This window comes from Podarcis erhardii, assembly GCF_964252035.2.
Source record: "Podarcis erhardii genome assembly, chromosome: 4".
NCBI lineage: Eukaryota > Metazoa > Chordata > Lepidosauria > Squamata > Lacertidae > Podarcis > Podarcis erhardii.
This window is the reverse complement of record NC_138508.1, coordinates 11,306,984-11,329,089: the sequence shown is the minus strand read 5'-3', so window position 1 is coordinate 11,329,089 and position 22,106 is coordinate 11,306,984. Positions and strand designations below refer to the sequence as shown.

At 46.5% G+C, this 22,106-nt stretch overlaps 1 protein-coding gene across 2 annotated transcripts in view; it reads left to right on the top strand.

Annotated features, from left to right (window-relative positions):
* NARS2 (asparaginyl-tRNA synthetase 2, mitochondrial) overlaps window positions 1-22,106 on the top strand; it is a 35,448-nt gene that overhangs the window by 10,912 nt on the left and 2,430 nt on the right. For both annotated transcript variants that reach the window (XM_081860519.1, XM_081860520.1), the window contains exons 6-13: window positions 858-938; window positions 6,436-6,536; window positions 12,758-12,890; window positions 14,394-14,492; window positions 15,630-15,667; window positions 20,473-20,539; window positions 20,648-20,785; window positions 21,846-21,943. In XM_081860519.1, coding sequence (XP_081716645.1) covers window positions 858-938; window positions 6,436-6,536; window positions 12,758-12,890; window positions 14,394-14,492; window positions 15,630-15,667; window positions 20,473-20,539; window positions 20,648-20,785; window positions 21,846-21,943 — 755 coding nt within the window. The remainder of the gene's footprint in view (window positions 1-857; window positions 939-6,435; window positions 6,537-12,757; window positions 12,891-14,393; window positions 14,493-15,629; window positions 15,668-20,472; window positions 20,540-20,647; window positions 20,786-21,845; window positions 21,944-22,106) is intronic.

Sequence of the window (22,106 nt, the reverse complement as noted above, 5' to 3'; positions counted from 1 at the left end):
CAAGCTTTGCGCAGCTCTTGCGGGCTTTTCCCCAGGAGGGAGAAGGGACCGCCGCTCCCCGACCTGTTCTGGGGTTGGGGGAAGCTCGGGTCTCCCCAGCCCCGCAAGCTCCGGGAGCGGAGGCAAGGCTGCGCGCAACCTTGCTACCGCTCCCCGACCTGTTCTGGGGGCTGGGGTCCCCCACCCAAGCCCCGTGGCTAAAAAGGAGAAGCCTGAAGCCCCCGGAGCGCAGCGCGAACTGCCGCTGCGCTCAGGGGGCTTCAGGCGGCTATCCGCAAGCCTTCCAAGCGGAGCAGGAGTTCCCGCTGTGCTCCGAAGGCTTGCGGATAGCCGCCTGGAGAGCGGGAGGGGTCGGTACACACCAATCACTCTTGCTCTCCAGGCTTTGCTTTGCTGGAGAGGCGCTGCACAGTTTTCCCCCTCTGCGCAGCGCCCCTTCAGCGAAGCGGCAGGAGAAATGGAAGGGGCTCCGTTTCTTCTGCTGCTTCGCTGAAGGGACGCTGCGCAGAGAGGGGGAGAATTTTTTTCTCCCCTTCCTATAGTCTGGTGCGTCCTATAGAGCGAAAAATACGGTATATTTCTCTTCCACCCTACCTCCAAGGAGCTCAAGGGGACGTATGTACATGGTTCTTTCCCCCTCCTCATTTAATCCCCACCGCAACCCTGAGAGGTAGGTTAGCCTGAGAGTGAGAGGCTGGCCCAAGTTTACCCACTAAGTTTCGTGGGTGAGTGGGGATCTGAACTCGGGTCCCAATACTCTAGTATGCCACACTCAGTCTTTTATCTGGGCAGACACTCAAGTCGTCCATCAGTAACTTGTAACTTTTCCCCCTTCTCAAATCACTTTTTATTTTTAGGATAACGGATATTTGCATGTTCACACGCCGATAATTACTTCAAACGACTGTGAAGGAGCCGGGGAAATCTTTCAAGTAGAGGTAAGGCCCTTGATAATTCAGCAATAAATAAGCCAGAATCAATCAGGGAGTTGGAAGGGACCCTGAGGGTCATCTAGTCCAATCCCCTGCAATTCAGGTATCTCAACTAAAGCATCCCTGACAGATGGCCACCCAACCTCTTTGGGGACCAACTTTTACTTCTTGGTTTCTTTTTTTGCCTGAGGAGCCACATTCTCTCTTGGTACAGGATCCCCAAACCCCATCTGACTTGTTACACGTGCAGAAGATTTCCTCATTTTTTGTTTAGTCTTTGTGCAAATAATAATAATAATAAACTCTTTATATCCCACCCTCCCCAGCCAAAGCTAGGCTCAGAGCAGCTGGCAACAGTAAAAATAACAGTTTACATAAAATCACAATCAATGAATTAAAATACATTCTAAAATAAATTCATTCTAAAATCAATTCAGAGTCAAATTAATGGCAACCATGGGGCTAGAGATTCTATGAGGGATTACAGAAGGAGGGGGTCAGACTGCCTTGGCCAAAGGCCTGGTGGAGCAGCTCTGTCTTGCAGGCCCTGCGGAAAGATGTCAAGTCCCACAGGGCCCTTGTCTCTTGTGACAGAGCGTTCCACCAGATCGGGGCCATGGCCGAAAAAGCCCTGGCTCTGGTTGAGGCCAGCCTAACCTCCCTGTGGCCCGGGATCTCCAGGGTGTTTTTATTTGAAGACCATAAGGTCCTCCGTGGGACATACCAGGAGAGGCGGTCCCATAGGTAGCATGTGTGTGTGTGTGTGTGTGTGTGTTTCCCACCGGCAATAGTGTCACACAACAAACTGGTTTTGAAACCTAGCGAAGCATCAACACAGTTTGAAGAGCATTGCGATGTGACACATCCCACTGAACGTCTCCTCCGACATCCCTCCAGAGGCACCTTCGCAGGTATCCCGTGGGGTGAGCGAAGGGGGCATTGATCCCTGCCTCTGTGTCCCTTTTTCAGGAGGGGGAGCAAAATTCCTGCAATAATAATAATAATAATAATAATAATAATAATAAAGCTTAAGGGTAAAGGTAAAGGGACCCCTGACCATTAGGTCCAGTCGTGGGCGACTCTGGGGTTGCGGCACTCCTTTCGCTTTACTGGCCGAGGGAGCTGGCGTACAGCTTCCGGGTCATGTGGCCAGCATGACTACGCCGCTTCTAGCGAACCAGAGCAGCGCACTGAAACGCCGTTTACCTTCCTGCCGGAGCGGTACCCATTTATCTACTTGCGCTTGTGTGCTTTCAAACTGCTAGGTTGGCAGGAGCAGGGACTGAGCAACGGGAGCTCACCCCGTCGCGGGGATTCGAACCGCCGACCTTCTGATCAGCAAGTCCTAGGCTCTGTGGTTTAACCCACAGCGTCACCCGCATCCCCTCAATAATAAAGCTTAGTAGCAAATGAAACCTTTTTTGTTTGCCCTAAAACCAAATGCCTCCTTTGAGCTTTAAGGAGAGAACCAGGAAGGCGGACATCAAAGGGAATCATTGTTCTATCACTTAGAGGAAAGCACAAAACAGGTATTGACTCGGGATTGTTCTTTATGCCTGGAGATAGTCTCCAAAGCCTTCCCCTGCTCCAAGCTTTTCTGTTGTGTATTGACAGCGCTTTCACCCCAAGAAGCAGAGAGGATTTACTAAAGCTATCTGCCATCCATTCCCCTTCAAGTAATAATAATGGAGAGGATGTGAAAAGTAACAGGTATTTTGTGGGTAGCATTAGGTGTTTAAAGCTTATATTGGAGCAGAACTTGATCAAACTGTTCTCTAAATTGGGGGTGGGGGAAATCAGACCCAGGAGTCAAATTCTCTCTGTCTGGCCCTCCAAACCAACAAATTTAAACTAGCACAGGGAGAAATGAAGGAGCACCTTGTTGTGGCTCCCCTTTATCGAATGTACAACACAATACCATGACCTATCCCTTCCCCAGCAGCATTGTTGTTCTTGTTTAGTCGTTTAGTCATGTCCGACTCTTCGTGACCCCATGGACCAGAGCACGCCAGGCACTCCTGTCTTCCACTGCCTTTGGTCAAACTCATGCTGGTAGCTTCGAGGACACTGTCCAACCATCTCGTCCTTTGTCGTCCCCTTCTCCTTGTGCCCTCCATCTTTCCCAACATCAGGGTCTTTTCCAGGGAGTCTTCTCTTCTCCTGAGGTGGCCAAAGTATTGGAGTCTCAGCTTCAGGATCTGTCTTTCCAGGGAGCACTCAGGGCTGATTTCCTTCAGAATCGATAGGTTTGATCTTCTTGCAGTCCCTGGGACTCTCAGGAGCATACTCCCAACAGCATACGAAATCAATATGGCTAATCTGACCCTACAGCCTCTCCAAACCTCACACATGCAAACTAACCATAAGGCAACCAACCAGGCTCTGAACCCTCCAAATTCTAGCAAAGCCAATAAAAAGGAATAGATATGTAAATAAAGGACCTACCCAAATGACGCCAACACAAAGACCCTGCACAAAAACTGTGCAACAGAACGAAAAATCATCATCTCTCCCCTCTTTCCCCCCAGCCACACAACGTCTGTGACAATAGTGTCTTATACTGAATGTAAATGAACTGTAAAAGTCTCTCTAAATTGAACATGGAGACGCTGGACAGTGTTACCTCGGGTTAAGAACTTAATTCATCCTGGAGGTCCGTTCTTAACCTGAAACTGTTTTTAACCTGAGGTACTATTTCTGGGTTAGCGGAGTCTGTAACCTGAAGCGTCTGTAACCTGAAGTACCACTGTAGTTCGTCTACCTTTGGTCCATGCTCTCACCTGTGGCTCCTAGAAGCTGTTAGCGTGTGACAGCGGCCACACTCCAGGAACGGCTTCGACTGGCCAGCTAAACCAGGTGAGGGTAGCTGATGGGTCTCAAAGCTTGTGAGTTAGGGACTTCCCCTGTGGACAAAGGTGGGCTCTGGAAGACTGAGCAGATGAGACCGCTTCAGGATGAGAACAGAAATCAAGCGGCAGAAGCGTGAGGCCCCATTAAGTAAAGTGGTACCTCAGGTTAAGAACAGTTTCAGGTTAAGAACAGACCTCTGGAATGAATTAAGTTCTTAATCCGAGGTACCACTGTACCTCTCATGTCCCCCGCCAAAGGTACTACCCTCCCATAAGAACCCTTACCCCCCCGGCAGCTGTACAAATATTAAATTTACACTTCTTGTTTCACCCACATTGGCTTTTGGCTCCATTCCCCATTGGAATGTGGCCCTCAGAAGGTTGTACGGAATGGAGTGTGGCCCTTGGGTTACAAAAAATGAGTTTTTAAACATGGAGCCAGCTCTTTAGAAAGAGCTCTGATTTTTCTATGGCTTTTTCTTGCCGTTGGTGTATTTCTGCCCCCCCCCCATCTGCTATAAATATCTCGCCTCATGGAGGCGGGGGTGGAGAAGGGGAAATATTAGGGGGAGACCCATTTGGCTTTCCTATTTCTCTGGGTGTCTTGGGTGACTGAGGGATGCGGTTGAATGGAAAGTTTTGTTCGTTTCTGCAAACGGAGAGTGAAATCTTCATTTTCCTTTCCAATCCAGGGCCTTTTCTGGCGTCCACAGCATAGCAGGCGTGTTATTGTCTTGTTCCTTTTGAGGCAAGGAGTTTGAAAAAGAAACCCAAAGAATCCTTCAATATTTCATCTTTTCACCTTTTGTTTCCTCTCCGCTGCCTTTTGTGAGTGCCCGAAAGCTTTCTTCTATCTTCACCGGTGGCCGTTGCAAAGAAATGAAAAGCCCCTTCTTGAAAACGTTGCTCTTTGTTTTAATTTTTATGACAGATGTTTTCATCCTGACGCGAAACCTTCCTTCCTTCCATGTCTGTGAACAGCACCTGTGGCTCTTCAAAGAGGGTTTTCTTTCTTTCTTTCATCAGTTACTTCCAAGGGAACTCTCCCAACCCCCCCCCCCCCCCAGCAGAACTGTGCATTTAAACTCTCCCGAATATAAATGTTCTTCTGGTGCTTAGCGTGAGAGCTGTTCAAAAGGAAGTTTGAGGAGTGTGTCTGTGCAGGACAACAATGTGTGACACGGTTGTAGTTTTCCTTTAAGCTGTTCCAGTGTAACTCGCAAAACTGAGTCTCGATAAAGGATAATAGCGTTTTCCCTGGCTCATAGGTGCTTTTAGGCACGATGCAAAACTCGCATTTATTCATCAGGAAATGTGGGCAATGCATGTATGATGTACATGTCGCCGTTAAACAATCTTTTTATCCTTCAAAGACCTCAGCAGAAAATACTAGGGCTGGGCAATACATCAATATATTGTCCAAAACTGGTTTGAAGTCCATTCTGTGATATCGACTTCATAGTTTTTGACCTGGCAATATATCGTGAATCATGATTTGTATTTTAGGGCTGGGCAATGTAGCTTCCAAAACCAGCTTCAAGTCCATATCATGATAATTGGTTTCATAATTTTTGACCTAGCAATATATTTCAAATCATGATGTGTGTGCTATGCAAGAATCACATTATGGGGAAAACTGAAGCTACCCAGTGCTTTTACGTAACTCCATTCTTATTTCAGTCATTGTGATATATCAGTACAGTCGTACCTTGGTTCTCGAACAGAATCCGTTCTGGAAGTCTATTCGACTTCCAAAAACGTTCGAAAACCAAGGTGCGGCTTCTGATTGGCTGCAGGAGCTTCCTGCAGCCAATTGGAAGCCACGTCGGACGTTCGGGTTCCAAAGAACGTTCACAAACCAGAACTCACTTCCAGGTTTGCGGCTTCCGGGAGCCAAAACGTTTGAGTCGCAAGGCGTTCAACAACCAAGGTACGACTGTATATCGTGATATATCACAAAGTTGGAAACCAGTCATCACCCACTCCAAATGTTTTATCTTCTCAGCAACCTTGTGGAGTTGGTTCAGCTAACAGGTTGCAAGTCAACCGGGGAGCATGAGAGCTGAGGTGTGATTTGAACCCAGATCTGCATTCTAACCACTACACCGCAGTGGCTCTCCTGTGTATGTTTCGCACTGGGAAGTCGCAACTGGTGCAAGTCTCTCCGCCGTGAAGTGCCCACGTGTGTGACCGTTCAGACGTTCAGCCAAACTGTGGTTGGTGCCAACCACAGTTGAAATGGAAACCGTGGTTTGGGGCTTCTGCACATACCAACATGCTGTAGTTTACGGCTGCTTGCCGCCTCCTGTTTTCCATCTGATCTGTACACTCACTTCTGTTGCGCGGTGGCCTCTAAAGGAGGCTAGCAATGGTTGATGTACTGCGGATATCACACCAAGCCTTTGTTTGAACAAACCACGGTTTCTCGACATTGCAGCGAAGCAGCTCTATTAGGGAGGGACTGTAGCTCCGTCATTACAGCACATGCTTTGTGTCAGACAGGACACGTGTGCGGAAAGTGGATGTGATTTGGCGAAAACTGCCTTGCAGGCCAGATTTGAACCCTGGGCACGCAGTTTGGCCCGTGGGCTTGAAGTAACTGCTACCCCTGAGCTAACCAACAGTTTCCCTTTGTTTTGTTTTACCTCTTGCAGTCTGCAAATGAAGAGAGAGAACCTGGAGAAAACCCCCATTTCTTTGACGTTCCTGCATTTCTGACGGTCTCCGGCCAACTCCACTTAGAAGTGATGGCTGGGTATGGATCTTGCTGGTTTTTTGTTTTTTGTTTCTGCAGGTGGGAGATTTAAGGCTGACTCTGTGGGTGTCTGTGGGTGTGTTTTGGGCCCCACGGTGGTTGTAAGGCGTTGACACAACGGAAATATCCATGGGGTGGAACTTGTAAATGGCACTGGAAGCCCAGTCGTGAGTGAAATCCTATTGGAGGGACAAGCGTGAGCCCAAATATATTTCTTTCTTTCTTATATATTACATTTACACCCTACCTTTCTTCCAAAGACCTCAAGGTGGCACCCATACGTCTCCCCATCTTGTCCATGCAACAACTTGAGGAGAAGTAGGCTTGGCTGAGAGAGGGAACGACCTAAGGTCACCTAGTGGCTGGGTGGGGATTTGAACCCTTGTCTCCCAGGTCCTAGCCTGGTTCTCTAACCACCACACTGCCTCTCCCTGGTGTGTCTAGTTAACTTGAGAATGGAGTAGGCAGGGGAACAGAGAAGCCAGGCAAAGGAGAGTCACATGGTCTCAGTTTGAAAGAGTGCCAGCAGAATCATAGAGTTGGAGGGGACCCAGGGGTCTCTCGACATGCAGAGGGGCCGGGAGGCCAGCTGGCAAGCCCAGCTCAGACATCTCTTTCCACTGGCCCGTGCTCCGACATAAATCAGGGACCCGAACTTCAAAAGCCAGGGCACGTTCGCACACAGAAGTAGGCGTGAGGTGTAAGTCATGCTGCAGCTACAGAGTTATTAAACATATCGTATTTTTCGCTCCATAAGACGCATCTAGTTTTTAGAGGGGGAATGCAAGAAAAAAAATATTTTTTAAGGGAGCGCTGAGCAGAGCCTGTATGAATCCCAGCTCAGCGCTCCCGTTCATGAGCCGCATGGAGCGTGTGTGCGGCGCTTGCAGGCTTTTCTCCCTCCTCGCGATTTGTGAAAGGGAGTGCGGCACTTGGGGGCTTTTCCGGGAGGTGGGGGAAGGGACTGAGGGGCCTCCTCGGGGGGAAAAGCCCGCAAGAGCCGCGCAGAGCGGGTGTGAGGCTCTTGGGGGCTTTTCCTGCCTGTATTCACTCCGTAAGACACACACACATTTCCCTTTACTTTTTAGGAGGGGAAAAGTGCCTCTTATGGAGCGAAAAATACTGTAGATCAGAACAAAGAAACATGTCGTCTCTCTCTCTCATGTCGTCTCGGAGAGAACAGCAAAAGCAAAAGCTATACACAAATGGAAGTTCCCAGCAAGCTGTGCTGGAATGTAAACAGACATGTGAGACGCAACAATTCCACATGCCTTAAGGTGGAATGGAAATGTCAACAGAGTCATCTAGTCCAACCCCCTGCAAGGCAGGAATTCTGCCCACAGCTGTCCCTGAGTGGGCTCGAACCACCGACCTTCCGATTAACCGCCAGACGCACTGACCCATTGCACCACCTCCAGGTCCAGCTAACCCTTTTCTGGGCCACTGTGGCTTGGGTAATCTCACTTTTAGACTACTGCAGTATACTTTGTGTGGGGCTTCCCTTGTTGTTGGTTCAGAGGCTGCAACTATTGCAGGATGCCTGTTAGGCACTGACCCTGTTTTAAGGTCTTGTTACTGTTTCGGGGGGGGGGGGTTGTTAATTGGGTTGGTTTTGCTTTTATTCTGATTGTGCATTTTGTGTTTAAGTATTGTCTTTTTATCCTGTGAACCGCCCTGAGACTTGCGGGTAGAGGGTAGTATACAAGTTTAATAAATGAATAAATAATAAAATAAAATTATAAAGCTCTAAACGGCTCTGGATCCAGGGTACCTGAAAGATAATAATATAATAATAATAATTTATTAGTTATACCCCGCCCATCTGGCTGGCTGGGCTTCCCCAGCCACTCTGGGTGGCTCCCAACAAAATATTAAAATACAGTAATGCATCAAACATTAAAAGCTTCCCTAAACAGGGCTGCCTTCAGATGTCTTCTAAAAGTCAGATAGTTGTTCTCTTTGACATCTGGTGGGAGGACGTTCCACAGGGTGGGCGCCACTACCGAGAAGGCCCTCTGCCTGGTTCCCTGTAACTTGGCTTCTCGCAGTGAGGGAACCGCCAGAAGGCCCTCAGCGCTGGACCTCAGTGTCTGGGCAGAACAATGGTGGTGGAGACCCTCCTTCAGATATACTGGACCGAGGCCATTTAGGGCTTTCAAGGTCAGCACCAACACTTGTGCTCAGAAAACATACTGGGAGCCAATGTAGGTCTTTTGAGACAGGTGTTATGTGGTCTCGGCGGCCGCCCCCAGTCACCAGTCTAGCTGCCGCATTCTGGATTAGTTGTAGTTTCTGGGTCACCTTCAAAGGTAGCCCCACATAGAGTTCATTGCAGTAGTCCAAGCGAGAGATAACCAGAGCATGCACCACTCTGGCAGGACAGTCTGCAGGCAGGTAGGGTCTCATCCTGCGTACCAGATGGAGCTGGTAAACAGCTGCCCTGGACACAGAATTAACCTGTGCCTCCATGGACAGCTATGAGTCCAAAATGACTCCCAGGCTGCGCACCTGGTCCTTCAGGGGCACAGTTACCCCATTCAGGACCAGGGAGTCCCCCATACCCATCCGCCCCCTGTCCCCCAAAAACAGTACTTCTGTCTTGTCAGGATTCAACCTCAATCCGTTAGCTGCCATCCATCCTCCAACCGCCTCCAGACACTCACACAGGACCTTCACTGCCTTCACTGGTTCTGATTTTAAACAGAGGTAGACCTTTCTGAAGACCGGACTTTCTGTCCATTGTGCAGTAAGGGCATTAAGATCAGACTAACAAGCTCAGTATCAGCTTGTTGTAATGAGGAAACCCACTTTTTCACTATTGTTGAATATACTGCCCACTGAAATATGAGTTGCCCCCATCTGTATTGGCATTCAGCTGGGCTTTGAAGATGCGTCCTTGATCTGTCAACCTGAGCCAGGTGTGGGGCAGGCAAAGACTGTGAGCAGGGCTTGTTATCTGGGTTTGACACCATTAGACACCAAAATTTGGAGCTACCTGAATTCAGCCCCGATCAGCTGATTGATGGTGATCTATTGTGTCACTTCTACCACACCCACCTGTCAAATTAGCTCATCCGGGGTGTGGGGGATCTGACCCCTTGTTTAGGATTTCTAATAATAATAATAATAATAATAATAATAATAATAATAATAATATTATAATGTATTATGTCGGTGTTTGGGTAAATTGAACAGGATGAAGATGCTGTAATGACACAGCACACTATTAAATCAGAACTTTTTTTTATTTTTCCAGAGAATTATAAAGTATAGACACCCCACACAAATATAATGAAGGGGACTCATCTTCACGTCGGTCATTATTATATTGATGTCCTTCAGATGTGTTTTGGGTTTTTTGGATTTTGTTTTGTCTCCTCCCCCCCCCCCCAAAAAAAACCCTTGTACCGGACTTCAAAATAAACAGTCAGGGCTCTTTGAGTACAGGACACAATGTTATTGCTTCACACCCTGTCCTTCAAGAACATGTTCTTTTATTATTTAAGAACAACACCAGGCATCTTAAGCCTCTCGAATGCATGCTAAATTTAGACCAGCTAAATTTATCCTGTTTGGAGAGAGATTCTTCTTCTTTCGAGCCAAAATGACATTCCAGGCTTTTCAGCCTTCAAGAAAGGGCCTGAAAAAAAGGGGTCTTAAAACAGATTACAAGGAAGTGAGGCCAGTTGCCTCTGACAGCGCTCTCTTTTTCTCTGAGGGGAAAAAAAGACAAACTAAGGATTTCAGGATCTGTGTCTTCAAGTTGGCACTGGCCGCCATTTTTTATCGCCACACCGTGTCCCTTTCTTGCCGAAAGGCACTTGACAAATAATGAATTGAAGAACGCAGCCGTCTCACAATGGCTCGATTCACACTTTTTGGGTGGGTTTGGACAAACGTGTTCTTTCAGTAATGTGCTAATAATTAGAAATTACAATTGTAATTATTTTATTGTTTATATGTGGCCCATCTGACTAGGTTGCCTCAGCCACTCAGGGCAGCTCCCAATGAAATGAAGTTACAGGGAACCAGGCCTTCTCGGTGGTGGCACCCGCCCTGTGGAACACCCTCCCATCAGATGTCAAGGAGATAAATAACTACACAACTTTTAGAAGACATCTGCAGGCAGCCCTGTATAGGGAAGTTTTTTAATGTGCAATGTTCTACTATGTTTTTATATATGTTAGAAGATGCCCAGTGTGGCAGGAGTAACTCAGTCAGAGGGGCAGGGTATAAATAATAATAATAATAATAATAATAATAATAATAATAATAATAGAATAATAAAAATTAATAAAAATAAATAATAATTATTATTTTATATCTTTATTAATTTAAAATAAATACTATCATGAAAAACAGATGTACATACAAGTAAACAAACATACAGTTGAACAAACAAACAGATAACAGAAGACTCAAACAAACCACCACGCTATAAGATATAAGATTAATATAATTATCATCATATATACTCCTGGTATTGAACACAATTATAAAACTTACAGAGTATGAATTCCAATTAATCTCACTGTACTTTGTTTATCCATTACTTTATACCGCACAGTTACATATTTCTTATATAATTTCTTTTTACCTCCCTACAAACTTATATTTATACAATACAGGGATCAGTCTAACTCTGCCAAGATGTTTCCTTTTATTCCATAGTTTTCTAAAGATTCTTTAAAGATTCCCCAATCCTTATAGACTTTTTGTTTTGGTTGGCCTCCTACTCTTCCTGTCGCTTTCACTAGCTGCAGGTATTCTACCATTAGGATTTGCCAATAATAATAATAATTAATAAAAAAACAATGATTAGTGGAATATAGTAAGAGCTATTCAGCAGTGGAACAGATTCCCTCACGAGGTGGTGGGCTGTGTTTCCTTGGAGGTTTTCAAACAGAGGTTGCATGGCCATCTGTCATGGATTCTTTAGCTGAGATTCCAGCATTGCAGAGGGTTGGACTAGATCAGTGTTTCCCAACCTTGGGCCTCCAGCTGTTTTTGAACTACAATTCCCATCATCCCTGACCACTGGTCTTGCTAGCTAGGGATGATGGGGGTTGTAGTCCAAAAACAGCTGGAGGCCCAAGGTTGGGAAACACTGGACCAGATGACCCTCCGGGTCCCTTCCAACTCGTAAGATTCTATGATGATGATAACAACAACAACAACAACAACTATATGCCCTTCTAAGTTGTGCAGACATTTTAAGGAGTCCTGCTTAGGGGCCAAGAAAAATGAGCTTTCTGTCAGTTTGGCTACTGGTCGCTTTTATGATATCCGGCTGGCTGCTGTCCACAAGTCCTCCAGGAAGCGGTAATACGGGCAAATAACTTGATAGTTAAATAAGATGAAAGGCAAAAGCATTATGCCTCCGGTAGTGGAGGGAAAACACAGCCCTAACTGAATAGTAATAATAATATTAAAATTTTATTTATATCGTGCGCTCCCCAGCCAAAGCCGGGCTCAGAGCAGCTAACAGTAAAAATAGCACAGTTTACATAAAATCACAGTCAATTACCGTATTTTTCACTCCATAGGGCGCACCGGACCATAGGGCGCACCTAGTTTTTAGAGGGGGGAATAAAGAAAAAAAGCTTGGGGCACCGGGGGCCGAGAGCGCATACATTTTTGAATATTTGGAAGGCCGGCGCAGCCATTGGGTAAGGTGATGCCACTGCCTTAGGTAGCAAGGAGGCACCCCACCCCAATTTCTGGCAAGATCTCACTAAAATCTTGTGTGAGATCTTGCAGGGAGCACACACAAGATCTCTCCAGAAATTGGCACCGGGTTCTCCAGAGGTAGATGTGGAACTTCCTGTTTTACCTCAAGCAGCAAAACGGGGCATGGCTCCCTGAACGTGTGACTCTCTTTGGGTGAGATCCAGCATAACATGAGCAGATGTCCAGTTGCCCAGTGGAGTCTCTCCTATCTCTTCCAGCCCACTGCATGTCCCCCCCCCCAAAAAAAATCTGTATCATCCTTGAACAGTAGAAAATATTGGGTGAATCGGGCATATAGTCAGAACTGAGATATAAGGCAGCCTCTTCTGATTCAGTTGTGGGCTCCTAAACAGAGAAAATGCTTATTTATGAAAATGTGATCCAGGGATTCTGGGGGGAAGCGTATTGGTGACGGCACAGGCTCTAGCCAGTAGGTGCTGATCACAGCCTGTGTGCTTTGTGGGCGTGACTTTCCCGCCGTCTCGTCGCAGGGCATTTTCCAAGGTGTACACGTTCGGTCCAACCTTCCGGGCTGACGATTCTCAAAGCCGCAGGCACTTGGCAGAGTTTTACATGGTGGAAGCAGAGCTGTCTTTTGCCGAAAGCCTTCAGGATATCATGCAGGTATGGAGTGAGTGGAAAACGGAGCTCTTTCAAAACAAAACAAAACTGTGGTATTTTATGTGTGGTTTGAAACCTGCTGCCTGTCTTAGCTTTGCAGCAGTCGTTGGGGAATCTTTGGCTCTTTGCTGAACTACAACTCCCATCAGCCCCAGCAAGTGTGGCCAGTGGTTAAGGATATGGGAGTTGTAGTTCAGCAACACCCAGAGGCCCACAGCTGCCTTAAAAAGGATTGACCGGAAATCTGAATGAACGAACCATCAGATCTTCCACTTCCGGCTAACTTTCCATAAACTTACTGACAATCGTACAGGTGGTGTTTTTTCCGTCCTGCTAAGTGTTTTATTACATTCTTTGTGTCTCCCACGGAAAGAGTTCAGCGCTATTTCTTCCAAAGCTGGCAGCATGGGCCACTTTTTTAAAAAGCTGCCCTGATATCCCTGTGCTGGGCGATAGTATAGATTGAGGGCACAAGGAGAAGGGGACGACAGAGGATGAGATGGTTGGATAGTATTCTCGAAGCTACCAGCATGAGTTTGACCAAACTGCGGGAGGCAGTGGAAGACAGGAGTGCCTAGCGTGCTCTGGTCCATGGGGGTCACGAAGAGTCAGACACGACTAAACAACAACAATAAAAAATTTTATGGTCTGTTTTTAGTATGCCTAAAATCATTTGCCTATTAGGGGCTACCCCACATTTTGTTCAAAAAATTGCTTTGCAGAAGTAACTAACAGAGTTGCCAAAATTTTCAAAAGTAGGGGGTCTGTGACTTGGCTTTTGAAAATAAAATAAAAAAGGGGCTCCTCTGTAATTAGCTAATTGGGAACCATTGCTTTAAGGGGGGAAATGCTGGGTATAAATAAATATATCATCACCACAATTTCCTTTATAAAGAGAAGAAAAGGTGGCTTCAAACAGCAGTATAAAGACTCTGTTGAAATGACCTGCTGTATGGGTTTTATTCTGGCAGAAGCATTGGAGGACTTCCTCTTTCAAGGAAAGGAAAACACAGTCTTGACTTTCCTGCCCCCACCTCTTCGCCATGAACTAACAGTTTTAAAGTTCCCACAGCATGCAGAAGAAACAACTTTCTCTCACGCGGGGAAAAAAAGTGGGTGGCATGAAGCACAAAATTAGTTTTTTTCCACTCTCTGGGTGAGCTGGAGTTCAGAAGAGGCCAACTTTCACCACCTTCTCTTATTTTTTAAACAAATATTTCTTTTAATAATCGCACTTAAGCCAGAAAAGTTGAATACAAAAACATAGCTAAAAATACCTAACGCTAAAACAGTTTTGTCACTCCAGGCAAGGTGATAAACTGTGGTTAAGGAAAACCAAAAAACTGCCAAACTCGTCCAGCTGGGAATGTTCATGTTTTGATGAACCATGGTGTAATGTTGCGTCCATATGTGGAGAGTTTAAGCCACCCAAAGCGTGGAATAAGTTTAAAAAATATTGCATTTTTGCATGTACTCTGCATCTACGGCTCCCTCACTTTTCCTTAGGCTATGGAGGACCTTTTCAAGAAAGTGACCGACACAGTTCTGTCCAGTTGCCCTCGCGATGTTGAGCTTTTTCATAAACACATAGCTCCTGGTCAAGAGGTAAGGGAAAGAAAAGATTTCTATTACCTTAAAAGAGAGAGAGAGAGAGTGACTAAAGCAGCGGCGTAGCGTGGGTTGTCAGTACCCGGGGCAAGGCAAGTAATTTGCGCCCCCTAACCCGGGGCAAGGCAAGTAATTTGCGCCCCCTAACCCGGGACAAGGCAAGTAATTTGCGCTCCTAACCCCTAACCTGCCGCCGCTACCAGCTTCTTCTTGCTGCTGCCTGGGCTGCTGCCATGGGGCTCTGCTACAGCCTGCGCCCGAGGCTCTTCGGCGACTCCGGAGGCAGCGAGCGCGCCCCCCCAGATGTTGCGCCCGGTGCGGCCGACCCCCCCTGCACCCCTCATGCTAGGCCACTGGACTAAAGCAAACCTCTTAGGTTCTGTTAGGGCTTTCATGTCTTGGTTGTGGACTTCATATGTGCCTGAAGGAGGGTCTCCACCCCCATCGTTCTGCCCGGACACTGGGGTCTAGCGCCGAGGGCCTTCTGGCGGTTCCCTCCCTGTGAGAAGTGAGGTTACAGGGAACCAGGCAGAGGGCCTTCTTGGTGATGGCGCCCACCCTGTGGAATGCCCTCCCATCAGATGTCAAGGAAATAAACAACTATCTGACTTTTAGAAGACATCTGAAGGCAGCCCCGTTTAGGGAAGTTTTTTAATGTTTGATGTTTTGTCGTGTTTTTAATATACTGTTGGGAGCCACCCAGAGTGGCTGGGGAAACCCAGCCAGAAGGGCGGGGTGTAAATAATAAATTATTATTATTATTATTATTCTATTATTATTGAATTGGATGGACCAGGTAATGACCCGGCCCAGATCGTTTTACTGTGGGTGCCCTGCCTAGCTCCTTCATGCAGCCAGCAGACCACCCCAATGCAAAATGAAGCCACCGTCCTCGCCTTGTGTGTTGGTTGAAACAGCACAACTCAGCTTTTCCTGTGGAACAAAAAACCCAGGTAGTCTTGACTCTGGTTTCGGTAAGGCCAGAAATGGAAACCGACCTCCCGCTTAGATTAGATGTGCAAATCCTCGGTTCCGTTCTGAAATCCTTTCCGAAAAACGCAAATGTGAATTTGGTGGTGGTTTCTGAACTCTTCTTCCGGTAACCATTGTGAATTGTTTCTTCCTCTACCGAAGGCAAAGGTGGAACGGATGCTGAAGAACCAGTTCATAACGTAAGCAAAAAATGCATCAGTGTTCTTGTTTGTTGTCAGCTACAGCTTAAGTTTCCCAGCTTTGTTTCGTTATATCACAATGAATGGCAGTAGCATGTCGCTTTAAGCTGCCAGGATTCCCCCAAAGACTCCTGGGAACTGTAGTTTTTTAAGGGTGCTGAGAGTTCCTATGGTAGTCCTGGGGGGGGCGTCATCACATGGTAGAGCTCTGTATAGGCATACATACAGGTGAAACTCGAAAAATTAGAATATCGTGGAAAAGTGCAATCCTTGTTTTGCCGATTTCATTTAATTTTCTAATTTTCTGAGATTGTTAATTTGGGGTTTTCACCAGCTGTACGCCATAATCATCACAATTATAACAAATAAAGGCTTGACGTATTTCGCTTTGCGTGTCATGAGTCTATCTCATATACAGTGGTACCTCGGGTTAAGTACTTAATTCGTTCCAGAGGTCCATACTTAACCTGAAACTGTTCTTAACCTGAAGCACCACATTAGCTAATGGGGCCTCCTGCTGCTGCCGTGCCACCGAAGCACAATTTCTGTTCTCATCCTGAAGCAAAGTTCTTAACCTGAAGCACTATTTCTGGGTTAGCAGAGTCTGTAACCTGAAGCGTATGTAACCTGAAGCGTATGTAACCCGACGTACCATTGTATTAGTTTCACCTTTTAAGTTGAATTACTGAAATAACTGAACTTTTCCACGATATTCTAATTTTTCGAGTTTCACCTGTAGGTATCCACCCTTTCTCATGTTCACTGAACACATGGTGGCATGGGCAGCGCATGCAGCCCCACAACCCACAGTTCCCCCCTTGAGAGGCCTAGAGGACAATAACATAAGGAACAGGCCTTCTCTGTAGTGGCTCCCGCTTTGTAGAAGCCTCTCCCCCAGGAGCATCAGCTGGTTACCTTCCTTGCGTATCTTTAGGCTTCTCTCTTCAACCAGGCAATTTGGCCAATCGACTTTCTGTTGCCTTTAAAGTTGTTGGGGTTTTTTTGTGGCAGCGGGGTTGTTAGTTTGCTTTTGTTGCTTTTGAGTTTTCGTGTTGATGTTGTAGACCACCCTGTGATCTTCGGATGAAGGGCGGCGTGCAAATTTAATAAATAAAATAAAAATTATTAATCTTCCTGCCATTACTGGGGTGGATGAAAAACACCCCTAGTCTTTTTCCTCAAGACAAACCTGCCTCAGAATTCTAGTTACAGGTGGGTAGCCGTGTTAGCCTGCCGTAGTCAAAACAAAATAAAAAAATACCTTCCAGTAGCACCTTAGAGACCAACTAAGTTGGTTATTGGTACGAGCTTTCGTGCGCATGCACACTTCTTCAGATACACTGAAACAGAAGTCACCAGACCCTTATAAATAGTGTATTACTTCTATAGGGTATTACAGTCATACCTCATGTTGCGTCCGCTTCAGGTTGCGTTTTTTTGGGTTGCGGTCTGACGAAACCTGGAAATACTGGAACAGGTTACTTCCGGGTTTTGGCAGTCGTGCATGCGCAGAAGCTCGCGTGTGCGCAGACACGGGTTGCGAACGTACATCCCACATGGATCATGTTCGCAACCCGAGCGTCCACTGTACTGGTAATACCCCTCCCCGTCCTCTCACTATATACAGTGGTACCTCGGGTTAAGTACTTAATTTGTTCCGGAGGTCCGTACTTAACCTGAAACTGTTCTTAACCTGAAACACCACTTTAGCCAATGGGGCCTCCTGCTGCTGCCGCGCCACCGGAGCACGATTTCAGTTCTCATCCTGAAGCAAAGTTCTTAACCTGAAGCACTATTTCTGGGTTAGCGGAGTCTGTAACCTGAAGCGTATGTAACCTGTAGCGTCTGTAACCCGAAGTACCACTGTATAAAGGTCTGGTGACTTCTGTTTCAGTGAACAGTGGTACCTCGGGTTATAGATGCTTCAGGTTACAAACGCTTCAGGTTACAGACTCCGCTAACCTAGAAATAGTACCTCAGGTTAAGAACTTTGCTTCAGGATGAGAACAGAAATTGTGCGGAGGTGGCGCAGTGGCAGCAGGAGGCCCCGTTAGCTAAAGTGGTACCTCAGGTTCAGAACAGTTTCAGGTTAAGAACGGACCTCCAGAACAAATTAAGTTCTTAACCCAAGGTACCACTGAAGAAGTGTGCATACACACGAAAGCTCATACCAATAACAAACTTAGTTGGTCTCTAAGGTGCTACTGGAAGGATTATTATTATTATTTTTTGTTTCTGCCTCAAAATGAGATGATTTAGAGCAGAGAAATAGCCGGGGGGGGGGGCAGTTTAAGTGCCACCAACTCTCCCATCACTCTTCCAGTTGAAATTGTCTCCCCCGAGTGATTTTTCTTTTTAAAAAAATAAATGAATTAAAAAGCTGCCAGGCATACATCATAAGCCCTTGCATGGATTATGTCGTAAGCTGTAAGAGACGCATTCTCTGTGGCAGCAAGTGCAGAAATGAACGGTAATCCTTCCTCCGGCCCGAAATGTGCTCTGGCTGTGACATCAAGCCCGCAGACCACGCTGCTTTCATTTTAAGTGTGTCGTATTTGGCTCAGTTGGCTGTGGGTTTTTTCCTTTTCCAAACTGCCTGTTTGTGGCTTCCCGCGGAGCCATGCTACAGTCTTCCCAGGGCGGCAGAATTTAACATGCACTGCTGTTAGCTGTTGAGAAATCCTAGTTCACTTAGCTACTAGGAGGTGCCCCTGCAGAATGAAGCTGGGGCCTTCTGCATGATGATGATGATGATGATGATGATGAAATAAAGCTGGAAAAGCAGCTGCTCTTCCAATGAGCTATACTCCTTTCTTGTCGAGACCCTAAACAGCCTCGGTCCTGTATACCTGAAGGAGCGTTTCCACCCCCATTGTTCAGCCTGGACACTGAGGTCCAGCACTGAGGGCCTTCTGGCGGTTCCCTCATTGCGAGAAGCAAAGCTACAGGGAACAAGGCAGAGGGCCTTCTCGGTGGTGGCACCCGCCCTGTGGAACGCCCTCCCACCAGATGTCAAGGATGCAGCTATCTTATTTTTAAAAGACATCTGAAGGCAGTCCTGTTTAGGGAAGTTTTTAATATTTAATGCTGTATTGTTTTTAACACTCAATTGGGGGCCGCCCAGAGTGGCTGGGGAAACTCAGCCAGATGGGTGGGGTATAACTAATAAATTATATTATTATTACTAGTGCAGCGTTCCCTATTCCGACCGAAAGCAGCTCCTCGGGGTTTTAAGAGGGAGGTTTTTTCCCATTCCCTGTTTCTTGCTCCTTTTAACTAAAGGTGCCAAAGATGGAACCTTTGAGCTTCCCTACGTAAAGTCACTGAGCTGTGTTGCCTCCCCAAATGAGCATGTTAGGGAATCACCTGTTCTGAAACAGGGGTGTGGGAACCTTTTCTCACCAGCAGGCCAGGTCTTTTATCTCCCCACCCCTGACGGGCCAAATTTGGCAGGTGGGCCCAAGCAGTGTCTGAGCTGTTTGAAATCACTTTTGCAACCAGAGGTTCAGAGAGCAGTGTGGAGCTGTTTGCAAAAGGGCTTTTAAACAGCCTTGTTTCAAACAGCACAGAAAGTACCATTCCCCACCCCTAGTGTTATTATGGCAGGGCAGTGTACAACAAGAAAAACATAATTTACACAGCATAATAATAAAAACATAATACAGAGCTTAATAATCATAAACACCCCCCCACACACAAACACATTTTCACGAGCAATGGATTATTTAATGGCCAAAGGCCTGGGTAAAGAGTAAAGTTAGTTGATTGATTGATTGATTGATTGATTGATTGATTGAATTTATCTACAGTGGTACCTCGGATTAAGAACTTAATTCATTCCGGAGGTCCGTTCTTAACCTGAAACTGTTCTTAACCTGAAGCACCACTTTAGCTAATGGGGCCTCCTGCTGCCGCCACACCGCCGGAGCACAATTTCTGTTCTCATCCTGAAGCAAAATTCTTAACCTGAAGCACTATTTCTGGGTTAGCAGAGTCTGTAACCTGAAGCGTATGTAACCTGAGGTACCACATATACCCAGGGGTCTCGGGGCGGTTCACTGAATAAAATGAAAATATAAAACCACAAAATACCTAATAAAAATAAAAATAAAAACAACAACCCAATAGCCCCCAACCACAAAAAACACATTTTAAAAGGGCATAGGGTGTAAGTCGGATCAACCAAAGGCCTGGTTAAAAAGGAACATTTTTGCCTGGTGCCTAAAGGTGTATAATGAAGGCGCCAGGCGAATTTCCTTGGGGAAAGGATTCCACAGATGGGGAGACACTGCAGAGAAGGCCCTGTTCTCGTGTTGCCACCCTTTGGACCTTTCCTGGAGGAGGCACACAAAGGAGGGCCTCAGGATGATCTCAGGGTCTGGGTAGGAGTCATTGAGGTATTATGGTCCTGAGCCGTTTAAGGCTTTATAGGTCAAAACCAGCACTTTGAATTGGGCCCGGAAACTAATTGGTAGCCAGTGCTCAAACCATCTTGCTCTGTTGAGCAAGCTGGCCACTGAATTCTGCACCAGCTGAAGTTTCCAAAACATCTTCAGAGGCAGCCCCACATATAACGCATTGCAGTAATCTAACCTTGAGGTTACCAGAGCATAGACAGTAGTAGTTAGGCGAAGCTGGGCCACCAGCCGAAGCTGATGGAAGGCACTCCGGGCCACTGAGGCCACCTGAGCCTCAGGTGTAGCCTTGCAGCAAGGAGTTCCCCTGTCGTAAAAGGCAGACTACAAATAAATATATGCCAGAATAAATCAGCTCAAGTTCTTGACAGGTTCTCTCCCACCTTCTAGGATGTCCTACACGGAAGCGATAGAGGTTTTAAAGCGAGCTCGCCAAGAATTCATTTACAAACCAGAGGTGAGTGTTGCTCTGTGTGTGTGTTTGTGAGGGAGGGTTCCTTCGAAAAACCAAATGAATACCGAGGCCTGAGTCTTAATATTTTTGTTTTCCTCTCTCTTATTTCAGTGGGGTTGTGATCTTCAGACTGAGCATGAGCGATACCTGGTCCAACACTGTGGTGAGATTCCCGTATTTGTGTTCAACTATCCGTACGACCTGAAGCCGTTCTATATGCGGGACAATGAAGATGGAGCCCAGCACACAGTAAGAGTTCCAAGTCAAAATGCCTAGGGCCTAGGCAGTGCAGGATAGTGCCCTTTTGCGTCTTGCTTTTTTCATATAGTTTCTGGAATGAAGCAGTCCGGTCCAGCACTGCTCTTCTGATGCCCCTAATCTTGGGGGAATGTTTGTGTGTGGCGGGTGAGAATTACGAAACAGACCCATTGAAATAAATGTACCTAAGTTGGTCATGTCAATTAATCCCAATGGGTCTACTCTGAGTAGGACTAACGTTGGCTGCAACCCATGATCTCCCAGTAAAGGGGAGAATTGCCTAGGGCAGTGTTTCCCAACCTTGGGTCTCCAGCTGCTTTTGGACTACAACTCCCATCATCCCTAGCTAGCAATACCAGTGGTCAGGGATGGTGGGGAATGTAGTCCAAAAACAGCTAGAGACCAAAGGTTTGGAAACACTGGCCTAGGGCACCACGCAGAACTCCCAAAGCTTCTGTTTGCTGTGTAATTACTTTGATTTAGTATCCCTGCTTACTGCTTAGGCCAGGGGTAGCTAGTGTTTTTGGACTCCAACTCCCATCAGCCTTTGCCAGCAGGGCCAGAGGTCAGGGGTGATGGGAGCTGTCAGTCAGCCGCATCCGAACGACACCACGTTGTCATACTTTAGTGGGATGGAACAGGATTTATCCAGCAATTCAATCAGAAGGGTGAGCATTTTAGGAATTCACATTGTTTGCTGCCGTTGGGTTTTTTTTTTTTTTTTTTGCTTTAATTGGCTTTTAATTGATTTCACCTGTTTTGCATTTATCTTGCTGCTAAGTCACTTTGAGACTATTTTTTTGTATAAAGGGACTAACTAATGCAAGTGATTAATTATATGTACATGCATAATCATGCATACACAAAGACAAACTGGGTTTGTCAGTGATTTACAGCGTACAAAACCTGATTGCACGACTTTTAAACAGCCGCAATTAAAAAGCACAATAAAACTGTCCTGTTTCGGCATTAAAATACGCTCTGGCTAACGCCATCTTGGATAACGCGATTCAGAGAGTGATTTATTCCTTTATTCCCTTTTCCTTTAAAGGTGGCGGCGGTTGACCTGCTTGTACCAGCAGTCGGGGAACTTTGTGGAGGTAGCCTGAGGGAAGACCGACCTGATTTCCTCCAGTCCCGCCTACAGAGGTCAGGGAGAGGATTTCTTCTTCTGGCTTACTGGGGGGAGCTGTTGGACAGTTGGTCAAGGAGGGTCTGTTGAGGACGCCAGCGATTAAAGGGGAGAGGCCGGCCGCATCTTCAGAGAGAACAGATGCTTCTTGGGGGATGCGTTCCTTGACATGCCAGACTC